This window comes from Solanum stenotomum, chromosome 10 (assembly GCF_019186545.1).
Source record: "Solanum stenotomum isolate F172 chromosome 10, ASM1918654v1, whole genome shotgun sequence".
NCBI lineage: Eukaryota > Viridiplantae > Streptophyta > Magnoliopsida > Solanales > Solanaceae > Solanum > Solanum stenotomum.
This window is the reverse complement of record NC_064291.1, coordinates 36,059,656-36,079,678: the sequence shown is the minus strand read 5'-3', so window position 1 is coordinate 36,079,678 and position 20,023 is coordinate 36,059,656. Positions and strand designations below refer to the sequence as shown.

General features: G+C 35.5%; 1 protein-coding gene across 1 annotated transcript; it reads left to right on the top strand.

Annotated features, from left to right (window-relative positions):
• The first annotated feature begins 4,904 nt into the window (after positions 1-4,904).
• LOC125878529 (elongation factor 2) lies at positions 4,905-8,934 on the top strand. The gene is made up of 3 exons (XM_049559805.1): positions 4,905-4,936; positions 5,866-5,997; positions 6,277-8,934. The coding sequence occupies exons 2-3, from the start codon at positions 5,907-5,909 to the stop codon at positions 8,715-8,717; spliced, it is 2,532 nt and encodes an 843-aa protein (XP_049415762.1). The 5' UTR covers positions 4,905-4,936; positions 5,866-5,906; the 3' UTR covers positions 8,718-8,934.
• The last annotated feature ends 11,089 nt before the right edge of the window (positions 8,935-20,023 follow it).

The window sequence follows — 20,023 nt, the reverse complement described above, 5'->3', positions numbered from 1 at the left end:
GATTTGGGTTGAGATATTCCATGTCCATTTTGAAGTCACACCAATATGGAAGGATGGACCAAAGAGTTAAGGAAAGAAGAATATCTTCATTGACTTGGATACCAAAGGAAAATTAATATTTTTTTTATTTGATTCAAAATCCAATCAATCTTCTTGTTTTTTTTACACCTTGCAAGGAAGATTTCACGGAAAAATAATGTTACTACTCACTAGACCCATCTATTTGAAATCAATATAGAGGGTCCACGTGGTTGTCGAGCAAGAATGTTTTAAAAAAAATTAAGATCACTACAAACAAATAATTTGTAGTGACCTAGTTAGAATGCGACGACAAGAAACAAATACTCTTGAAGTCTCAACAATGCATTCATAAAGACTTCAACTCTCGTCGTCAAATTCGACAAGCCTACACGTAGAGAAGTCTCAAAAAATGAAAATGCATTCATGAAGACTTCAACCCTCGTCGTCAAATTCGGCAAACCTACACGTAGAGAAGTCTCAAAAAATGAATACACATTCATGAAGACTTTAACTTTCGTCGTCAAATTCGGCAAGCCTACACGTCGACAAGTCTCAAAAAATGAAAACACATTCATGAATACTTCAAGTCTTGTCGCCAAACTTCGACAAGCCTACACGTCGACAAGTCTCAAAGTAAGGGGCATTTGTAGACACAAATTGTATTGGGTTAAATTCATATGAAAATTGAATTAAATCCATGTTCGTTTAGGCTGAATGATTAATTTGGGCTTTACAAATAAATAAGTCCATCTTATTAAATCCAAATACAAGGTTCATTTCACCTTGAAGCCCAAAATCATGCCACATGTCACAATGACTAGGCATCCAGGACCAATAAGGTGATGCCACGTATCCAAATGAGGTGGTAGTCTCATTCAAGTGTAAGAACCAATCACAACATGCCAAATGTCAAAATGGCATCCTTTGGCCAATCATATGCAACCTTGTCCACCCCCACAACTATAAATAGGGGATGGACATGACATTCTAACGGCATCAAGAAAACTCTTCAACAAGCATTCTGGAATTGGAGAAAGCTACAACATCAACTACATAGCTATTCGAAGGAGTGATCAACAGAGTTCTTTCGGAGATCGACTTGAACGATGAAGCGCTTTTCGACGTTCCCGGAGATCAACAACATCTAAAGGAAGTCTACATCATCCAACAATTCGAGAAGTACGCTATTGAAGGCCCTCGAATCTTGGAGAAGCTTAGGAGAGAAGATTCAAGAAAACAATAGAATTGTACTCACACCGATTCATCAATAAAAAAAACATTTTCTTTTATTTATTTTGCTTGCAGTTAATTTTTAGCGCATAAGGAAATTTGTTACGAACAATTATTAACCTAGGCGGCCTTTCATTAATGATTAGATTAAAACAACACACTTAATTTAACTAGAAGTCAAATGCATTTAGTTGAATAATAAAAAAATAAAAAGCCAAATAAGCTACATAACTTAAGGACTAAAATTGTCCTTTACCCAAATTAAAATGTTCAGTTTGAAAAAAGAGAAAAGTCTAGGGAGTATTTGCCATAAAATAAATTACACTACACAACAAATTAAGACTATATTTATCTGAAATAGCAATAGTTTTAAAAAATTATAAAATATTGTGATCGTTTAATAGTTAATAGTAGATACACACTAATATGTTTATCATTCGTGCAAATACAATTAAATAGATATATTGTATACGTGTGGATACACTTATCAAATATGAGATACAATATATTTCACTATTATAATGTGTGTTGATATAGTGTATTTCACTATTACTATGTGTATGATTGAAATATATTCCGCTACGTTTTGAAACCAGAATGCTACTACAATTCATAACAAATCAAAATCTCCCTATGTTTCATAATAAGGAACACGAAACTATAGCTATATACAACAATTTCTCAAAAAACTATCATCTCCAAAAGGCATTGTAATAGGAAAAATTACCTAACTACACATTCTTTTTTACCATATTTTCTATTATTCCCTACCATTCTAAAAATTTATAAAAATCCCTCTTTTCTACAATTTCTATCACTTTTCTGGATGCATCACTAAAAACTATCACCTTGCGATTTTTTTCCCTTTTTTCATGCCTAAAATCATTCCATGGTATTACCAATTATCCCCATCACTCTATTTTTGAATTTCAAATCTTTTCTCTTTCCAATTTATCGATTGCAAGTTATTGAAAAGACTATCTCATCCATTTTTTCAACTCTACCACAAATCTTCTTAGATCTCTCCCAAAACCTCTCCCTCTCCTCCTCCTCCACTACACCAATCACTATCCTCTGTCAACCTTCCTCCAGCCTCAACCTCCATTTCCACCCTCACCCATCCATCACCACGTGTTCCGTCTTCATTTGTGACGTTGACATCAAACTCAATACAAACTCAATAAACTTCGCTTTCAACATCTGGAAATCCAACCCAGATCGCTTAATTGGATTCTTCGTCGGATCTCATAACTACGACTTAACCCATAAATCTTGGATATACACAATGGAAACCTAAAAAACTCAATCATGTTAGCAAAATTCACGATCTTAAACATAGAAGGGTTTCTTCATCATTTTTTTGTTTCAACAGATCATATTGTTGATTTTTTCCTGACTTTTTGTTGTTCATCCTTTTCTGATACATACGGGTTCAATTTTTTTAATGTAACTAGGTACTTTTGTTTCTTAAATTAATGCATAATGCTTTCGTTTCATCATTATGATACATTACAATTTTATCAAGAGTTGGTGGTGGCTTTGGTAAGGACTTTGAGTCGAGATCCATGGGACATCGTCATCGTTGTAAGTGAAAAAAGTTACAAGAATTGATACAAAGCAAAGGAGAAAGTGTGGAAGGATTTCTTCATCATTCTTTTTTGCTTTTAGCAGATCAAATTGTTGATTTTTTTTTGAGTTTTTGTTGCTTTATCTTTTAATGTCTAAGTTGGTTTTGATTATTAAATTAATGTATAATTCGTTCATTTTTCATTTAAGATACATTATAATTTTATCTGTACAATATATCTTTTTCAAATATTAGTTTTGATACATAACCCTAATTTATTGAAATACAAATTTGTATGTATCATGTTCATAGTTATGTATTGGATACACAACTATTACAAATTTCATTATATTTTACTATCAGATACATACGCCCAACCTTATTCAACTAGAAGACTATATATATGTAGACACTATCAAATATTACCGTTGATACATTGACACTAATGTTTTATAACAAAATCAGTTTGTATCATATTCATATTCATAGTTGTGATGTATCGCATGTTGTTAAGTATCCGCAACACTGTTTTATAACTAAATCAGTGTATATCATTTTTCATATATTTTTTTAACCATATAAAATTGTCGACCTTTTTTTTTGAATCTGTTACGATTTGGGAGAGACTTGAGAGAAGAAAATTTGAAATTTGAATTGTTTGGACCTATTATTTGGGAGAGATTGACATCAATTTGATTTGTATGATTTGGGGAACTGACATTTAATTTTATATTTAATTTCCTTTTTAATGTCAAAAAAGTAGTTGTATAATGTATCAAATGTGATGTATCCAGAAGAATGGGATGTATCTGGATAGCAACATTTTTAGGGGGGGGGGGNGGGGGGGGAGACATAGATTCCCTCCTAAACTTGTCCCAAAAAGTCAGTTACACGCTTAAACTATCATGGTGACCTATTACACACCTTTACTACTCAAAAGTGGATTTATTACCACCCTGAGACGTGTAGCACCACTCTCACAGTATGTGGTGTATTACACTCGTTGTCACATCAGTGCTGCATCAACTTCATGTCAAAAATTATATATTTTTTGTTTTCTTTTCTTTATTAATTAACTTTTCTTTTGTTAACTATATTTTGCTCTAATTAATTCCTAGTTAATTATTTTAATTCTCTAATAATTATATCTTCTTCATCACTAAATCCACCCATTTCAATTCTCATCTCACCGGAAAATTCATATCCGGCCACCTTCACTATCGATTTGTTGTTCTTCACCACCACTATATCACCTTCAATTCTTCTTCTTCTTTGTCACCCACCATCAAATATCACCACCACCATTATCAATATCGATTTTTTTCTTCTTCACCACCTTCAATTACCTTTTTTAATTTTGGCCACCCGCCACCCATCACCACCCAACCCATAAAGCTGTCATCACCATCAAACCCAAAAATTGATTAACAACCAAAGTTTCTTTAACAAAGTAAAAAGAATAAAATGAAATAATAGAAACAATCAACTAATTATTCACTAATAGATCTATAGGAATCAACCTAATTGTGAATAAAAAAAAATTATGCTTTAAGATTGTGATTAAAAAATAAAGAAGTGTGATAAAAACAAAGAATGAAGAAGAAGACAATGGGTGGGATGTGAAGAAGAAAATGCGTGGGGGTGGGGGTGGGGGTGGAAAAAATGATTCTAATTATTTTTTTTTACTTTAATTTCAAACTGACACGCTTATGTTTTATTTTTGTTTTACATGCCAATTTTAAGGGGTAAAAAAATTCACTTTTGAGTTGTATACGTGTGTAATAGATTACTATAATAGTTTAAGCATGCAAGTGACTTTTTGGAACAAGTTTAAGAAGGAATTTGTAAATTGAAAAATAGTAGGGATATGATGTAAATTTTTTACTCGTTACACTATGAGATTCTTAAGTTTTTTTTTACAGTGTAATATGAAATACTCCCCCAACTGTTTGTCTGTAACAGTCGAACAAGGCCCATAAAGTATTAGGCCCCAATTAGTCCATCATTTCGGCCCATAGATGGAGTGTTAGAAAAATAAATACCCTTAGTAGCGTGAGGGCATAAAATTTAGTGTTGCAAAGAGAAGACCTCTCCTCGCCGCCTCCTTCTCTCTGCACTGTAAGTCCTTTCCTCTCATTTCCATTTCTCGCATGCTTTGATGTGTATAATCTCTGTTCATAGCAATCTTCATCTTCCGTTTTCATGTCCTTGTATGCGTAATAGCTAGTATTGACTCGTAAAAACTCTTTCTTCGTTCTATGTTGTTTACCAGTTATCAGTATCAAGTCATTTTCCTTAGATTATCTATTGAATAACATCACAGTAATCATCTTATTTTCTTTCTTTGTGAATGCTTCTAGCTTTACATCTTGAATTAAAAAGTCAGGTTACAAATAGCTATTAGAACGTTTTAGAATAGAGATCTATGGCTAAAACCTTCGAATAACGAAGACCTGGTGTTAACTAGTAGCAACTAAATCAGTGGCCACTCTTCTGATGATAGATATATTGTTCAAAATAAGATTGTTATGGTATATGTAAGGGTTTTATGAAGGGATATGCATAACCTAAACCTTGAGTGGACATCATATTGCGGATTGCCTTAATCTATTTAAGAATTATGTTTACGCCAGATGATAAATATCGTGAGAGCTTTTAGTATCTGGCTCATTAAATTGTCACTAATATTTCAATCTATTATTTTTGCTCTGGATATAACAGAGCTATAAATGATTAAGTTGCTTGATGTGATAGTTAGATGTCAATTTTTTCCAAGTTATTATTGCTTATTTATTTTCGTTAATTTGGAACATACAGGCATTTACTTGTATATTTGTTCTGCACATATCTTGTTTCACTAGCTTGTATTGTTGCTTTGTGTAATAAGCCTGACATGAAATGGTACTTTGATTTAGTTGTACACTATATTTTGTTTCAGAATTACTCCTTGTTTATAAGTCTAACAATTAGATATCTTTTGAATAAACTTCAACTTGTTAAGGGTGTTTTGGTTGATGTTTAATATTTGTTGGTGTGTCAAATGGCAGGAACAAAAAGTAATTTGTGGTTACATTAACAGCCATTCAAGATGGTGAAGTTCACGGCTGAAGAGCTTAGGAGGATTATGGACTTCAAGCATAACATTCGTAATATGTCTGTTATTGCTCATGTGGACCATGGTAAGCAACTTAACTACTATTGTCAACTCTAAATTCTTACTTGTGATATTGTTATCCATGTCAAATGAGAATGGAACTCTATTGTGATCACATGGAATCAATCTTGACACACCTTACATGCTTTTGGGGTGGTACAATTTGCTTAATATTGTTTCATTAGTTTTCTTCTCCTCTGCTGTTTCCATGGAACAGATACTTTGATAATAGTGTATCATCTATGGTTTAACTATCAGATGATGAGCTGGAGTTTCTAATCCTGCAATATATTCAACTTGACAGGAAAATCTACCCTTACTGATTCTCTGGTGGCGGCTGCTGGTATCATTGCTCAGGAAGTTGCAGGTGATGTCAGGATGACAGATACACGTGCTGATGAGGCTGAGCGTGGTATCACCATCAAGTCCACTGGTATTTCACTTTACTACGAGATGACTGATGAATCCTTGAGGAACTTCAAGGGAGAGAGAAATGGGAACGAGTACCTCATCAACCTCATCGATTCACCTGGGCACGTCGACTTCTCATCTGAAGTGACTGCTGCTCTTCGTATTACTGATGGTGCGCTTGTTGTGGTTGATTGTGTGGAAGGTGTCTGTGTCCAGACAGAGACTGTACTCCGTCAGGCCCTTGGTGAAAGGATTCGTCCTGTCTTGACAGTTAACAAGATGGACAGGTGTTTCCTTGAACTTCAGGTTGATGGAGAGGAGGCCTATCAGACATTCCAAAGAGTTATTGAGAATGCTAATGTTATCATGGCTACATATGAGGATCCCCTTCTTGGTGATGTTCAGGTTTATCCTGAGAAAGGTACCGTTGCTTTCTCCGCTGGGTTGCATGGGTGGGCTTTCACTCTCACCAATTTTGCCAAGATGTATGCTTCCAAATTTGGTGTTGATGAGTCTAAGATGATGGAAAGGCTGTGGGGTGAGAACTTTTTTGACCCTGCCACCAAAAAGTGGACCACCAAAAACTCCGGAACAGCTTCATGCAAGCGTGGGTTTGTTCAATTCTGCTATGAGCCAATCAAGCAGATTATCAACACTTGCATGAATGATCAGAAAGATAAGCTCTGGCCTATGTTGCAGAAGCTTGGTGTAACCATGAAATCTGATGAAAAAGATTTAATGGGCAAGGCACTGATGAAGCGTGTGATGCAGACCTGGCTTCCCGCAAGTACTGCTCTTCTGGAAATGATGATATATCATCTTCCATCTCCTTCCACAGCTCAAAGATACCGTGTGGAAAACCTGTACGAAGGACCCCTTGATGATGCTTATGCCAATGCCATCAGGAACTGTGACCCAGAAGGCCCACTTATGCTTTATGTATCCAAGATGATTCCAGCATCTGACAAGGGTAGGTTCTTTGCTTTTGGTCGTGTCTTTGCTGGGAAGGTTTGTACTGGTATGAAGGTTAGAATCATGGGTCCTAACTATGTTCCTGGTGAAAAGAAGGATCTATATGTTAAGAATATCCAGCGAACTGTTATTTGGATGGGTAAGAGGCAAGAAACTGTTGAGGATGTTCCCTGTGGTAACACTGTTGCCATGGTTGGTTTGGATCAATATATTACCAAGAATGCAACATTGACCAATGAAAAGGAAGTCGATGCCCACCCGATCAGAGCAATGAAGTTTTCTGTCTCACCAGTTGTGCGTGTTGCTGTTCAGTGCAAGGTTGCATCTGACCTTCCCAAGCTTGTTGAAGGGTTGAAACGTCTGGCTAAGTCTGATCCTATGGTTGTTTGTTCTATTGAAGAGTCTGGAGAGCATATTATTGCTGGTGCTGGAGAACTCCACCTTGAAATCTGTCTGAAGGATTTGCAGGATGACTTTATGGGCGGTGCTGAAATTATAAAATCTGATCCTGTTGTGTCATTCCGTGAGACAGTCCTTGAGAAGTCTACTCGAACTGTGATGAGCAAGTCTCCTAACAAGCATAACCGTTTGTACATGGAGGCTAGACCAATGGAGGAAGGGCTTGCTGAGGCTATTGATGATGGACGCATTGGCCCTAGGGATGACCCCAAGGTTCGTTCCAAGATCTTGGCTGAGGAGTTTGGTTGGGACAAAGATCTTGCAAAGAAGATTTGGTGCTTTGGTCCTGAGACAACTGGTCCCAATATGGTGGTGGATATGTGTAAGGGAGTTCAGTACCTGAATGAAATTAAGGATTCTGTTGTTGCTGGTTTCCAGTGGGCTTCCAAGGAAGGTGCATTGGCTGAAGAGAACATGAGAGGTATTTGCTTTGAAGTCTGTGATGTTGTTCTTCATTCTGATGCTATTCACAGGGGTGGTGGCCAAGTTATTCCCACTGCTAGGAGGGTTATCTATGCTTCTCAGCTTACTGCCAAACCCCGTCTGTTGGAGCCTGTTTACCTTGTGGAGATTCAGGCTCCAGAGCAAGCCCTCGGTGGTATCTATAGTGTTCTGAACCAGAAGCGTGGACACGTGTTTGAGGAGATGCAGAGGCCAGGAACCCCTCTTTACAACATCAAGGCTTACCTTCCTGTCGTTGAGTCTTTTGGATTTTCAGGTACCTTGAGAGCTGCTACTTCCGGTCAAGCTTTCCCACAATGTGTGTTTGATCATTGGGAAATGATGTCATCCGACCCATTGGAAGTTGGCTCACAAGCTAATCAACTCGTCCTTGATATCCGCAAGAGGAAGGGTTTGAAGGAACAGATGACCCCTCTATCCGAGTTTGAGGACAAGCTGTAAGACATGTTTGAGATGGCAGCAAATATTTAACCTGCTCAATTGGATCTGCGAAAGTTTTGTTTTGCATTTATCATCATCTGTTTGGATAATTACTTTGATCATTTTGTGTTGTTGATTAGGATACTAGCTCGTAAGTTTGTTGTTGCACAACTTATTATATCTATCTTTTCTTTTCCATGGACAACTGTTTCTGTCGTATTTAATTTGAAGATGTCTTCGTTCAAAAATTAGTTTCTTAACAAGTGCGATTTCAAATATAATGAAATAATTTCACTGTGTAATTAGATTAATTATGCAAGTGATTCATGTTGACAGGTATTAAATTTGCACGATTAATGTGTTTCACTTGTTATGCACGATAATCGCTACTGGTGGAACAAACATCCAATTCCACTTCTTTTTTGTGCTTAATTTTCAACATTAAATCCCGTTTAGCTTTCTCATTCTTTTTTTAAATTTTAAAAGCTATTTTGGCTTAACCAAAGTAAATCTATCTTATACCAATACAGATTCCAAACCAAGCATTCCGTTCATTTCCTTCTAGGATGCACAACAACGAGTATAAATATTTTACGTTGTTTGTTTGATGTTTTTCCTTAGTAAAAATTTCTGGGTATGTGGTATTTCTTTGGTGGCTGAGTTTGATGTTTTTCCTTGATAAAATTTTCTGGATATGTGATATTACTTTGGTGATTGAAAGCTTTTAAAGGTACAATTTTATTCTGAAATCATTAGAATTTTTTTTAAAATAATTAAAAATATGAATATCCTGCCGTTATAAAAATAACTCATGTATACCCTACTTTTACAAAAATGGTTCATATATATCCATTAATCTAACGAGTGATTTTTTTTTTTTAATGTAGGGGTATATATGATCTTTTTCACGAGTTTTTGGCCAAAATCATCCTTAAACTATATCCTAAGCTTAAACTACATCCTTAAAATATCATTTTTAGTAGAAAACATCCTTCAAATATTTAAAAGTGAACAATTTTCATCCTTCTGCTTGAATTTATCAGAAAACTAACAGATTCCACAAAAATCAAGTCATCCCTTCGTAATTATTATTCTAAGATACGCCTAAAATTCTATTGCGAACTTTTTTGGTAATTGAGTTTATCATTATGCAAAAAATTTTAATTTGATGGTTCTTTTTCATTTATTTTTCATGTAATTTGGTATTAAAAATATAATCAGTTGAAATATGCTTCTTCTCAATTGAATATGCTAGAAATAGCGTTTGTTGGAGGCTTCCGCTTCTCCAATGTGTTCTTATCCAGTTTCTTTCCGTTACTAAATGAGAAAAAGAGCAAATCATGTATCCTCACACCTTCAAAACATTTTTGTTTCCGTAAGCAATAGTGTCTAAGATTTTTAATATTTTTTGCAGGAACTATTTTTAGCAAGTAGTGAAATTATGCAGAAAATTTTTTGTTGATAGTCACGTGAACTGCTCATGCTTTTGTAGGTACCCTTAGTTTTTTGACGATATCTAACAGAAGGATGAAAATTGTTCACCTTTAAATACTTGAAGGATGTTTTCTGCTAAGAATAGTACTTTAAGGATGTAGTTTAAGTTTGAGGTATAGTTTAAGGATGTTTTTGGCCAAAAACTCTCTTTTTCACACATGATTATTTTTGACGTCTTTGATTATTATTCTTTTTTTTTTTTTTTCATTTTTTAGTGTAAAAATATGAGAAATAATAATTTAAAAAGTGTGAATGGAAAAAGAGAAAATAAAGTTAAACTAATTTTTTCGGCTATATAGTAATTATTATTTTTTTGAATTTTTTTTTGGGAATATTTGATAAATTATACAAGAAAGTTAGTGAAAAAAATTAATTTGACCAACAAAATAATAAATTCAAATTAATCGTTGAATCAAAGAAGTAAAAATTCATACGTGTGAGAAAGATTAAATTTAATACATCGCTTTTGAGTTCCATAACCCCATTATCCATTGACTCTGCCCTCTTTAACACACCACAATTTAGCATATCCTCAATCCTCGAGCATGTCAGATCACTCATACTTGGTTGGCTGGCTGGGTTTTAGTCTTTTGTGGAGGTACATACAGATTTGAGCTTTGATGATTTGTACCTCTCGTCCATTCTCGCATGGTAACTCTCACGTCACTCTCGATCTCTATATTGACCATCATGATCTCTCCAACCTTGATTCTTTTTCAAAGGAGGCCAAAGACCTTGATTAGTGCCTTGGTACTTCGGTCGAGAACATATTTATTGACTCGTCATATATCTTACCTCTTCATCAAATGAAGAATAAGCAGTCTCTTCTTCATTAGATAACACTGTGTGACCCAATGGCATTCACACTTTTTGTTCCGGTGCCCAACATGTGCTTGACCAAGAGTTTTACTTGTGTCATCATCTTTGCCATTTGTTGATCTTCTCTTTCTTTCTCTTTTCTTCTCATGTCATTCGTTATACTTGTGGCAGCTACACCCAAAGGCTGCTCGGTGTCTCTAGTATTCCATGTCCTATTTGTCTTGATCATTTGACCAAGGAGGACAGTGGCTAAGGCATAAGTGAGGTCCATGATAAAATCTCTATCTAAGTTGTTTGTTATGGACTTGATGACCTCATCCAAAGAAGGGTAAAAATATTTTGTAGCAGAACTTTATTTGATAGCCCATATTTTAGACATAACAAGACCTTTTTCTTGAATCTCAACCACACTTTATGAATTGCTTCTCTCGATGGTTGATGAAAATTGTTAATCTCATCCCTCAACTACAGTATGCGTAAGGGTGGAAAAATTATTTAAGAAAAGAAGTTGTAAGCTCAATCCATGAACTGATTGATCTTTGGGATAGCTCCTCAAGCCAAATAGTGACTTTCCCCATTCAGAGAAAATGGAAACAACCCCAACCTTCTGAATTCTCGAAAGATTTTTTTTATTTTAAGCAGTAAGCAAACGCTAATGAAAATTTGGAGGTGGTTGTTAGCATCCTCGCTCGCCTTTCCACTAAAAAGACCCTCCATCTAAATAAGGTGTAACATATTACTTGTAACATAAAAGACATGATTTGATACAGTAGATCGATGGTATGCGGATGACTCTTGTTACATCATACCCTAAGGGTTCCTCCTCATCGTTTGCAAATTTGACCATACTTTAATTGTCATCAACGTGGATCATCATTTCAGTTGTCTCAACACAACAAAAACAACATTAAAAAAATAATACCGTGCACAAAAATTTGAATAAAAATTCAACTAAAAGAAATCGCTAGCTAGTTCCCGATAGCGACACCACCTTTTAATATCGCTCAACTACACCTCACGATTGTGTTAAAATTTGGTAGAATCTTTTTTACTTTTTCTTTTTAGTCTAAAAATATTTTATAGTATTTAATTTCATTTCAAGTCTAGGGTTTACATTAATTGCAAAATATTTAGTTTTATTTTAGTTTAGTATCTAGAAGGATTCTTCTTTAAGAAGGATTCTCCTTAATTATTTATAAATAGGGATGTACTCTTCTATTTGAATCAATGCATGAATCAATGCAAAGAGCTATCATTCATTCTCTCTTTAATTTCTCTTTCTAGTTTCTTCCATTCTATAACAGATTGATCAGGTATAGGCGATCGTTTGCAAAATCAATATTCAATTTAGAAGTTGGTGTTTAACTACAAGGACCGGTAGAAAGAATTGCATTCTAATTGATTGTCCTTGAGATACTATCACAATGTCTTCAAATGAGATTGCAAAATTGAGAAAAATTTGGAAAACACAATCTTTGATTTGAATTTCAAGTAACAGGATCATGAGGTCAACACAATAAAGGTTTCAACAAGATGAAAACGTCTAAGGGTGTGTGCAATACTGATGGGGTTTCAATCTAATAAGCAATGACTAATCAAATTAATTGATACATAGATAGTCTTTGGTCTATACTATATATAATATTCCCTTGAACCCATGAATATGTATTTCTTTGGTTCTTTCAAATCCCAAGACTAAGCAAACAAAATGCCAAACTTGAGTGGATTGGACTATCCTACCTCTACCCTTAAATGATAAATCAATAAGATTAGACTATCTCTAGCTTTAATCTAATGACCAATTTCTCAAGTCGTCACTAATAACATCTTACCCAACCTTATTTTGCTGTCTTAAGTCAAAACAGAACCAGAGAATTCAACCAATGTTTGCAACCATTGACTTTTAGATTAAAGCTTTAAGACAATAATTGATCCATGTAATACAACTAATTTTAGAACTATTTAATCACTACCCATTGAGATTTATACCAATATCATGCACATACACCACTAGCTAAAAAATTAGCTACTCATAATAGGGAAATATAAGATATACCAACAAAGAAATACTTCATGAAATAAGAGTTGCATTTTATTGGGTGATAAAAGACCTATCTTCATTGTAACTACCACTTTTAAAAACATAAGACCATTGATACAAAGTTCCTCTTCAAAGCGCCGCCGCACCGACATTGACCTAATACCTTCATGTATGGGTGTACAAAACCGAACTGAAAATCGAATCAAACCGTAAACCGAGTCAAACCGAAAAAAAACCCGACTAGTGGTTTGGTTTGACTTGGTTTGGTATTGAAAAAAAAAACCCGACTATATTTGGGTTGGTTTGGTTTTAACTAAAAAAAACCAACCCGAGACTAAACCAACCTGACATTATATATGTAATTTTAAAATTTTATTTTATACATAAAAATTATAATTTTAAAATATTTATTATACTATTTCATAGTTTTTATCTTTTAATATATTTTTCAAGTTTAAAACTTAGAGTTTGGAATGGTCTAATAAATATTATAGTTCATAAATGTTGATAATTATAATAAAACTTAAATCAATATCAAATTAATACTGATGCTAAAAGAAAATCAATTCAACACTAAGAATGACAATAATATTGAATATTTGTTCTTTAGTTTTACATTGATTTAGACAATTAAAATACATAATCTAATTTTAATTTTCCTTGAATATTTAGTAATGTAACTAATACTTATTAAACTTATTTTAGCATGATTTAGTACTTTTAAATTATGATCATTTTCATTATGACTTTGCAATATTTATTTTATATGATGATTTCATTATTATTTTTTATTGAATATTTTTTGTGTCATTAGTACTCATCTCATATTTTGTGGTATTTTTTTAAGAAACACCTTAGATAATTGTATTTTGGTTGGACTAAAGAAATATTTGGAGCACAAGTTAATTATATGTTTGTATGCAAATTTTACCGAAAAAATCCAAAAATCTGCAAAAATTCGAGGTTTATTAGTTTGGTTTGATTTATAAATTAAAAAATTCGACACAATAGTTTGGTTCGGTATTTGAAAAATCCAAACCAACCTGAGGTTGAAAAACCCGAAAAAATTTGAATTTTATTAGTTTGGTTTGGTTTATAAATTTAAATTTTTTACACAAAAGGTTTGGTTTGATATTTGAAAAACCCGAACCAACCCGGTCATGTACACCCCTACCTTCACATATGGCCATTCCGGCCACTGGACGACCTACTCTTGGGCCTGGCCAGTTGAATCTGTTACAAGATAGTTGTTTTCCACCGCTTATACAGAATAACACTGGAAAGATTCTCAATTGAACAATTTGAATTTTCATATCTCGCATGAGTTGTTGACTAATGATAATCGTCCCTTAATTAATAATTATGCTAACGCACTCAAAAATCGTAGCAACAGTCAGGCCCAAAAGGCTTGAATTGAGCCTATCCGATTGAAGTAACTCCAATATAATAATGGGATTTCAAAAATTGTATGGACAGAAGAGGAAGTGGATAGAATGAATATTTTGGAGGACCATCAATACGTCGTGGTGGGAAAATTTTCTTATGGGTGGTCGTAGCTGGAAGTATTCCACACATGTATTCCATGTCAGTGTAATATTAAAGGGGAATGTAGAATAGGCCTATTGAGAAATAAACATGTGCTGATTAGGTTGGATCAACAAGAGGACTTCATAAACCTGATGTCAAAAGGCATATATTATATCCTGGCCAAGGACGGTCACTCATATACCATGAGACCACTTATATATGATGCCAAATTTAAGGTCGAGGAAGAGACGACACAGGTTATTGGGAAACCTCTTCATCTAGATATGACTACAATCAATAAAAGTAGGCCTAGTTGTGCGACGGTCAAGGTGCAAGTGGACCTACTAAGTGAGTTCCCAAAGCTTGTAGAGATGGAGATTATTAACGAAATAAAAAATGAGTCTAGGATGGAAAATGTTAAGATCCAATATGATATGTTACCCAAATATTGCAAACAAGGTCATGAAGATGAATCATGTAGAAAATTACATCCTGAACAGAGGCAGATTGAGGGATACACTAAAAAGGAGACAGAACAAGGGCCAAAAGGTAACAATAATGAGGAGCAGGGCAATGAATTTGCAACAAGAAGGAGAAGAGTTATTCGGAGATATTGGAAACCCATTAACATACAAGAGTCAAGAGACACGGAGGTTGAATAAGAAGCTGGAGTACAAAGAAAGTCAGACAAAAACGTTAATACTGATAATGTTTTTGTTGCACTAGATGAGAATAATGAAGAGAGGTAACCGTTGGAATCTACTGGGGGAATGATATTAATGATAAAACTAGTGAAGTCAAGAGTCAGAGGGAAGCTAACAAGGGTCATCATCACTGATCCATAAAAGAGTGGATAACTAATGCTTTTGCCAATTATCCAGTAAATGGAGGGGCTGACACTAGTAGCTTTAATAGCACCACAGAGCAGGACAATACCAATAATGCAGAAAAAACATAATGGGGAAATAAATGATGAACAGTTGGGACATAATGATTAGCAGTCACAAAGAATGATAGATACAAGGTTTGGACAAGGAGAAAAACAATTGATGATTGTTCTTGCAAAGAAAATTCAGAGGAGCTCAATCTTGATCAGATAAATATAAAAGAATCAGAGGTTGTTGCAGTAGTGAAGGCCACATATAAAGAAGAAGAAGACATGCTACTAATGGAAAAACTAGTTGAGGCAGATTACCAAACTCCCCTTCAAATTGCAGTTCTATTTGTTGGAGAAAGACTTTCTTGTAAAGCAATACTAGATCCAGATATACCAGCAACAACGAAGTATAATAGGTCAACAGTAATGATTTGTAGTGCCAAATCAGCCCCTATGGAGAAACTACACATATTAGTATCACATCAAAGTCAAGAGGATATGATGGTGGAGAGCAAGGATACCGGTGAGTTCATAGAAGATAATGATGAAGTTAATAGTGATCAAAATCTAGTGGTGGTATGTAAAGAGGCTGGACTCTCTCCTTTAGTTTTATCGAAAGCCAAAAAAGGTAAAAATAAAAAGGAGGCTGAAGTTCAACCAACAAGAATACAAGCCAAGATGGTGGTAAAGTCATCAATTAGATGATAATGAAAGCACTAATTTGGAACATAAGGTCTATGCGAACTCAAAATGCATTCCACAGAATTCAAATGCTACACAGACATTATAAATTCTTCTTAATTGCTTTGCTAGAGCCATTTCAAGGTACTAGGAAAATTAAAAAAAAAAAAGCTTTAAGAGGAGATTAGGGATGAATTATGTGAACTACAACTCAAATGGAAAGATATAGATATTTATAAGGGATCATATTCAGGTACGGGTGATCTCAGATATTGATCAACAAATCACTCTTCAGCTCACAATGGAAGATGGACAACAATTGCTTACTACTATGGTATATGCCAAATGTTCAACTGAGGAGATGATAGAAATTTGGAATGACATGTATTACATTAATGATCAATACTCAGAGCCTTGGATGGTAGGGGAGACTTTAATGTAATTCTGGGGGAAGATGAAAAGATAAGAGGTCTTTCTGTTTATATCCAAAAATATGATGACTTTGCTTTTTGTATCAATTCTTGTGGCATGTTTGATATAAATTTCTTTGGCAGCCCATTTACTTGGTGAAATGGAAGATCTGATGAAGAATGTATATTTAAAAGATTGGATAGAGTGTTAATCAATCAGAAGCTACATGATGTACTTGACAACATGGAACTGCAACACCTAGCTAGAACTGGATCTGACCAATCATCGTTATTACTAAAATATGGAAGTCAGAACCAGAATTTTATAAAACCATTAAGGTTTTTAAGATTTTGGACTAACAAGGCAAAATTTAAAGATGTGGTGAAGGCTAGCTGTAATGAAGTTCACTCTGATGTTTATCTACAATGGAAGTTTAGATTAAAAAGCACAAAAATGGCTTTATCCAAATGGAGTAGGGAACAGTTTGGTGATATCTTCAAACAACTATATATCAGAGAAGAAATAGCTAGGATGAAGGAGGATTTATATGAACAAAATCCTGCATCATCTAATAGAGCTATTCTACAACAAACTTATGCTGAATATAAGGTGTACTTACACTATGAGAAGGAGTTTTGGAGGCAGAAGGCAAGTATTCAATGGTATTTAGAGGGAGATAGAAACACAAAGTATTTTCATGGCTTGGTAAGAGGCAGGAGGAAATGATTGAATATTCAGAGAATACTGAAAGTTGATGGTCAGTGGGCTCAATGAGAGGATGAAGTGGCAGTTGAAGCAATAAGTTTTTGGAACCAACGTACAAAGTGACTTTTCCCTCTTACAGAACATTCGTCCTCTGGTGACTATAGAAGAAAATGATCTCCTACAGGCAATACCCGAGGAAAACGAGATTAAAAAAGTGGTCTTTGAGCTTAATGGGGAGAGTACATGTGGTCCAGATGGTTTTACAGGACACTTCTTTCAGGCTTGTTGGGAGATAGTTGGAGCAGAAATTGTGGATATTGTTCAATCATTTTTCCAAGGAAACACCCTTCCTAAATCTATTACTCACACTAATTTGGTTTTATTGCCTAAGAAGGAGATCATTCAAACTTTCTCAGACTTAAGACCAATTAGTCTAAGTAATTTCATAAATAAGGTGATCTCTAGAACATTACATGATAGACTTGAAGGCATATTACCAAGAATAATTTCTGTAAATTAGTCTGGATTTGTGAAGGGTAGAAGCGTCTAAAAAAATGTACTATTAGCACAAGAAATTATCACAGATATCAGAAAAAGAGGTATGCCAGCCAATGTTGTGATGAAGCTAGACATTGCTAAATCTTATGATAGGGTGAATTGGAATTTCCTAGTGAAAGTACTTGAACATATGGGCTTTAACTCAATGGTGGTTGGTATGATTTGGAGATTGATAGCCAACAACTGGTACTCTATTCAAATTAATGGCCAGACACGTGGTTTTTTTCATTCCTCTAGAGGGGTGAAGCAGGGGATCCTCTATCACCTACTTTATTTATTATCACTGCAGAAGTGCTCACCAGAGCACTAAACCAATTGTTTTATAATACTGAATTCAAAGAATATGGGATGCCAAAGTGGAGTGAGAGGTTAAATCATCTTGCTTATGCAAATGCTATAATCATATTTGCTGCCGTTGAGAAGAAATCTATTGATCTTATTATGAATACTTTGAAGGAGTAAGAAAACCAATCAAGGCAAAAGATCAATAAAGATAAGAGCCACTTCTACATGTTTAATAAAGCTGGTAATGCTCTTATACAGAAAGTGGAGGAAACTACTGGATTTGTTAGAGGTAATTTCCCCATAATTTATTTAGGATGACCTATTAGTCATGCAAAGATGAACAAATCTCATTTTAATGAACTGATTAAAAAAGTTTAAAACAAGTTGCAAGTCTGGAAAAGTAACGCATGTCCTTTGGTGGTAAGGCTGTACTGATCAATCATGCGTTGCAAAGTATTTTTGTTTACTTGTTATCAGTGTTAGTGCCCCCAAAATGTGTAGTTAAGAACCTTCATAGAATGTTTGCAAATTTTCTTTGGAACTTCAAAGAAATTGGCAAGGCAAAGCACTGGATAGCCTGGGATGACATTTGTCTACCTAAAAAGGAAGGGGGATGTCACGACCCGATTTATCAAGTCATGATGGCACCTACTATAACCCACCAGCAGGTAAGCCAACCCGTAACTCGGAACAACAAGTAATGGGTCTGAGGGTAGAAATTAAACAAGAGTAGGAAAATAACAATATAAACAGGCGAAAGCAACCCACAACATATATACAAATAAAGATCCCTCCCAGAACCTGGAAGTCACCAGTACAGAGCTACTACAAAATGAGTACAAGTCCTAAAACTGGACAACAGAGACTGGACTGTCTCGAAAGGAAAAAGACAAGTCTATATATACAGATGGAGACTGAAATAGTACAAAACGCAGTGTGCTCACCCCCGTCTCCGGATAAGTCTACTCCAAGCTTGATCAACGTTGGCTACTAGTGCTCGGACCTGCATCACAAAATAGATGCAGAGCGTAGCATGAGTACCAAACCAACAGGTACCCAGTAGGCATCATAGGCCGACTGAGCAAGATAAGCAAAAGTGAACTGAAATGCAAATAAAGGGTCACATCAAGTGCAAAGAGTAGTAAATGGGGGGGGTATGTACACGAGCGTACAGGCAACAAAGACAAGCAATCTAACTAACTCCGCCGGGCTCCCATAAACCCGACGGGTACGCTCGTGCACAATAAAAGAAACCACCTGCACGGACCCCCATAAGCCCGGCAGATGGACTGACAGTTGAAGTAAAATAATGGAGCTAGAAGGTCTATCACAATATTACCAATTTCCGGACTTGTAACTGAACCATTCCCAATCATATTCCAAGATCTCATTACGTCCCGGACTTTAACCGGAATCTCTCCAACCTCCAAAACCTCAACCTACAGATGAGAGTAATCAAGACTAAACTGAAGCTTTAGTGAGGAATTGGGAATACACCACGTGCAAGCTGGACCACGGACTCGAACCGGGTACTATAGCTAATGAGTCAACCTATATGGGCTGGACCACGGACTCGAACCGGGTGCTGTAGCCAAAGGTCGGGCACGGGTGGGCTGGACCACGGACTCGAACCGGGTGCTGTAGCTGAAATCAGATCACAGGTAAGCTGGACCACGGACTCGAACCGGGTACTGTAGCTAAGCCTGGACATAAGTGAGCTGGACCACGGACTCTAACCGGGTGCTGTAGCTAAAACCAGATCACAGGTAAGCTGGACCACGGACTCGAACCGGGTACTGTAGCTAAGCCTGGACATAAATGAGCTGGACCACGGACTCTAACCGGGTACTGTAGCTGAAACCAGATCACAGGTAAGCTGGACCACGGACTCGAACCGGGTACTGTAGCTAAGCCTGGACATAAATGAGC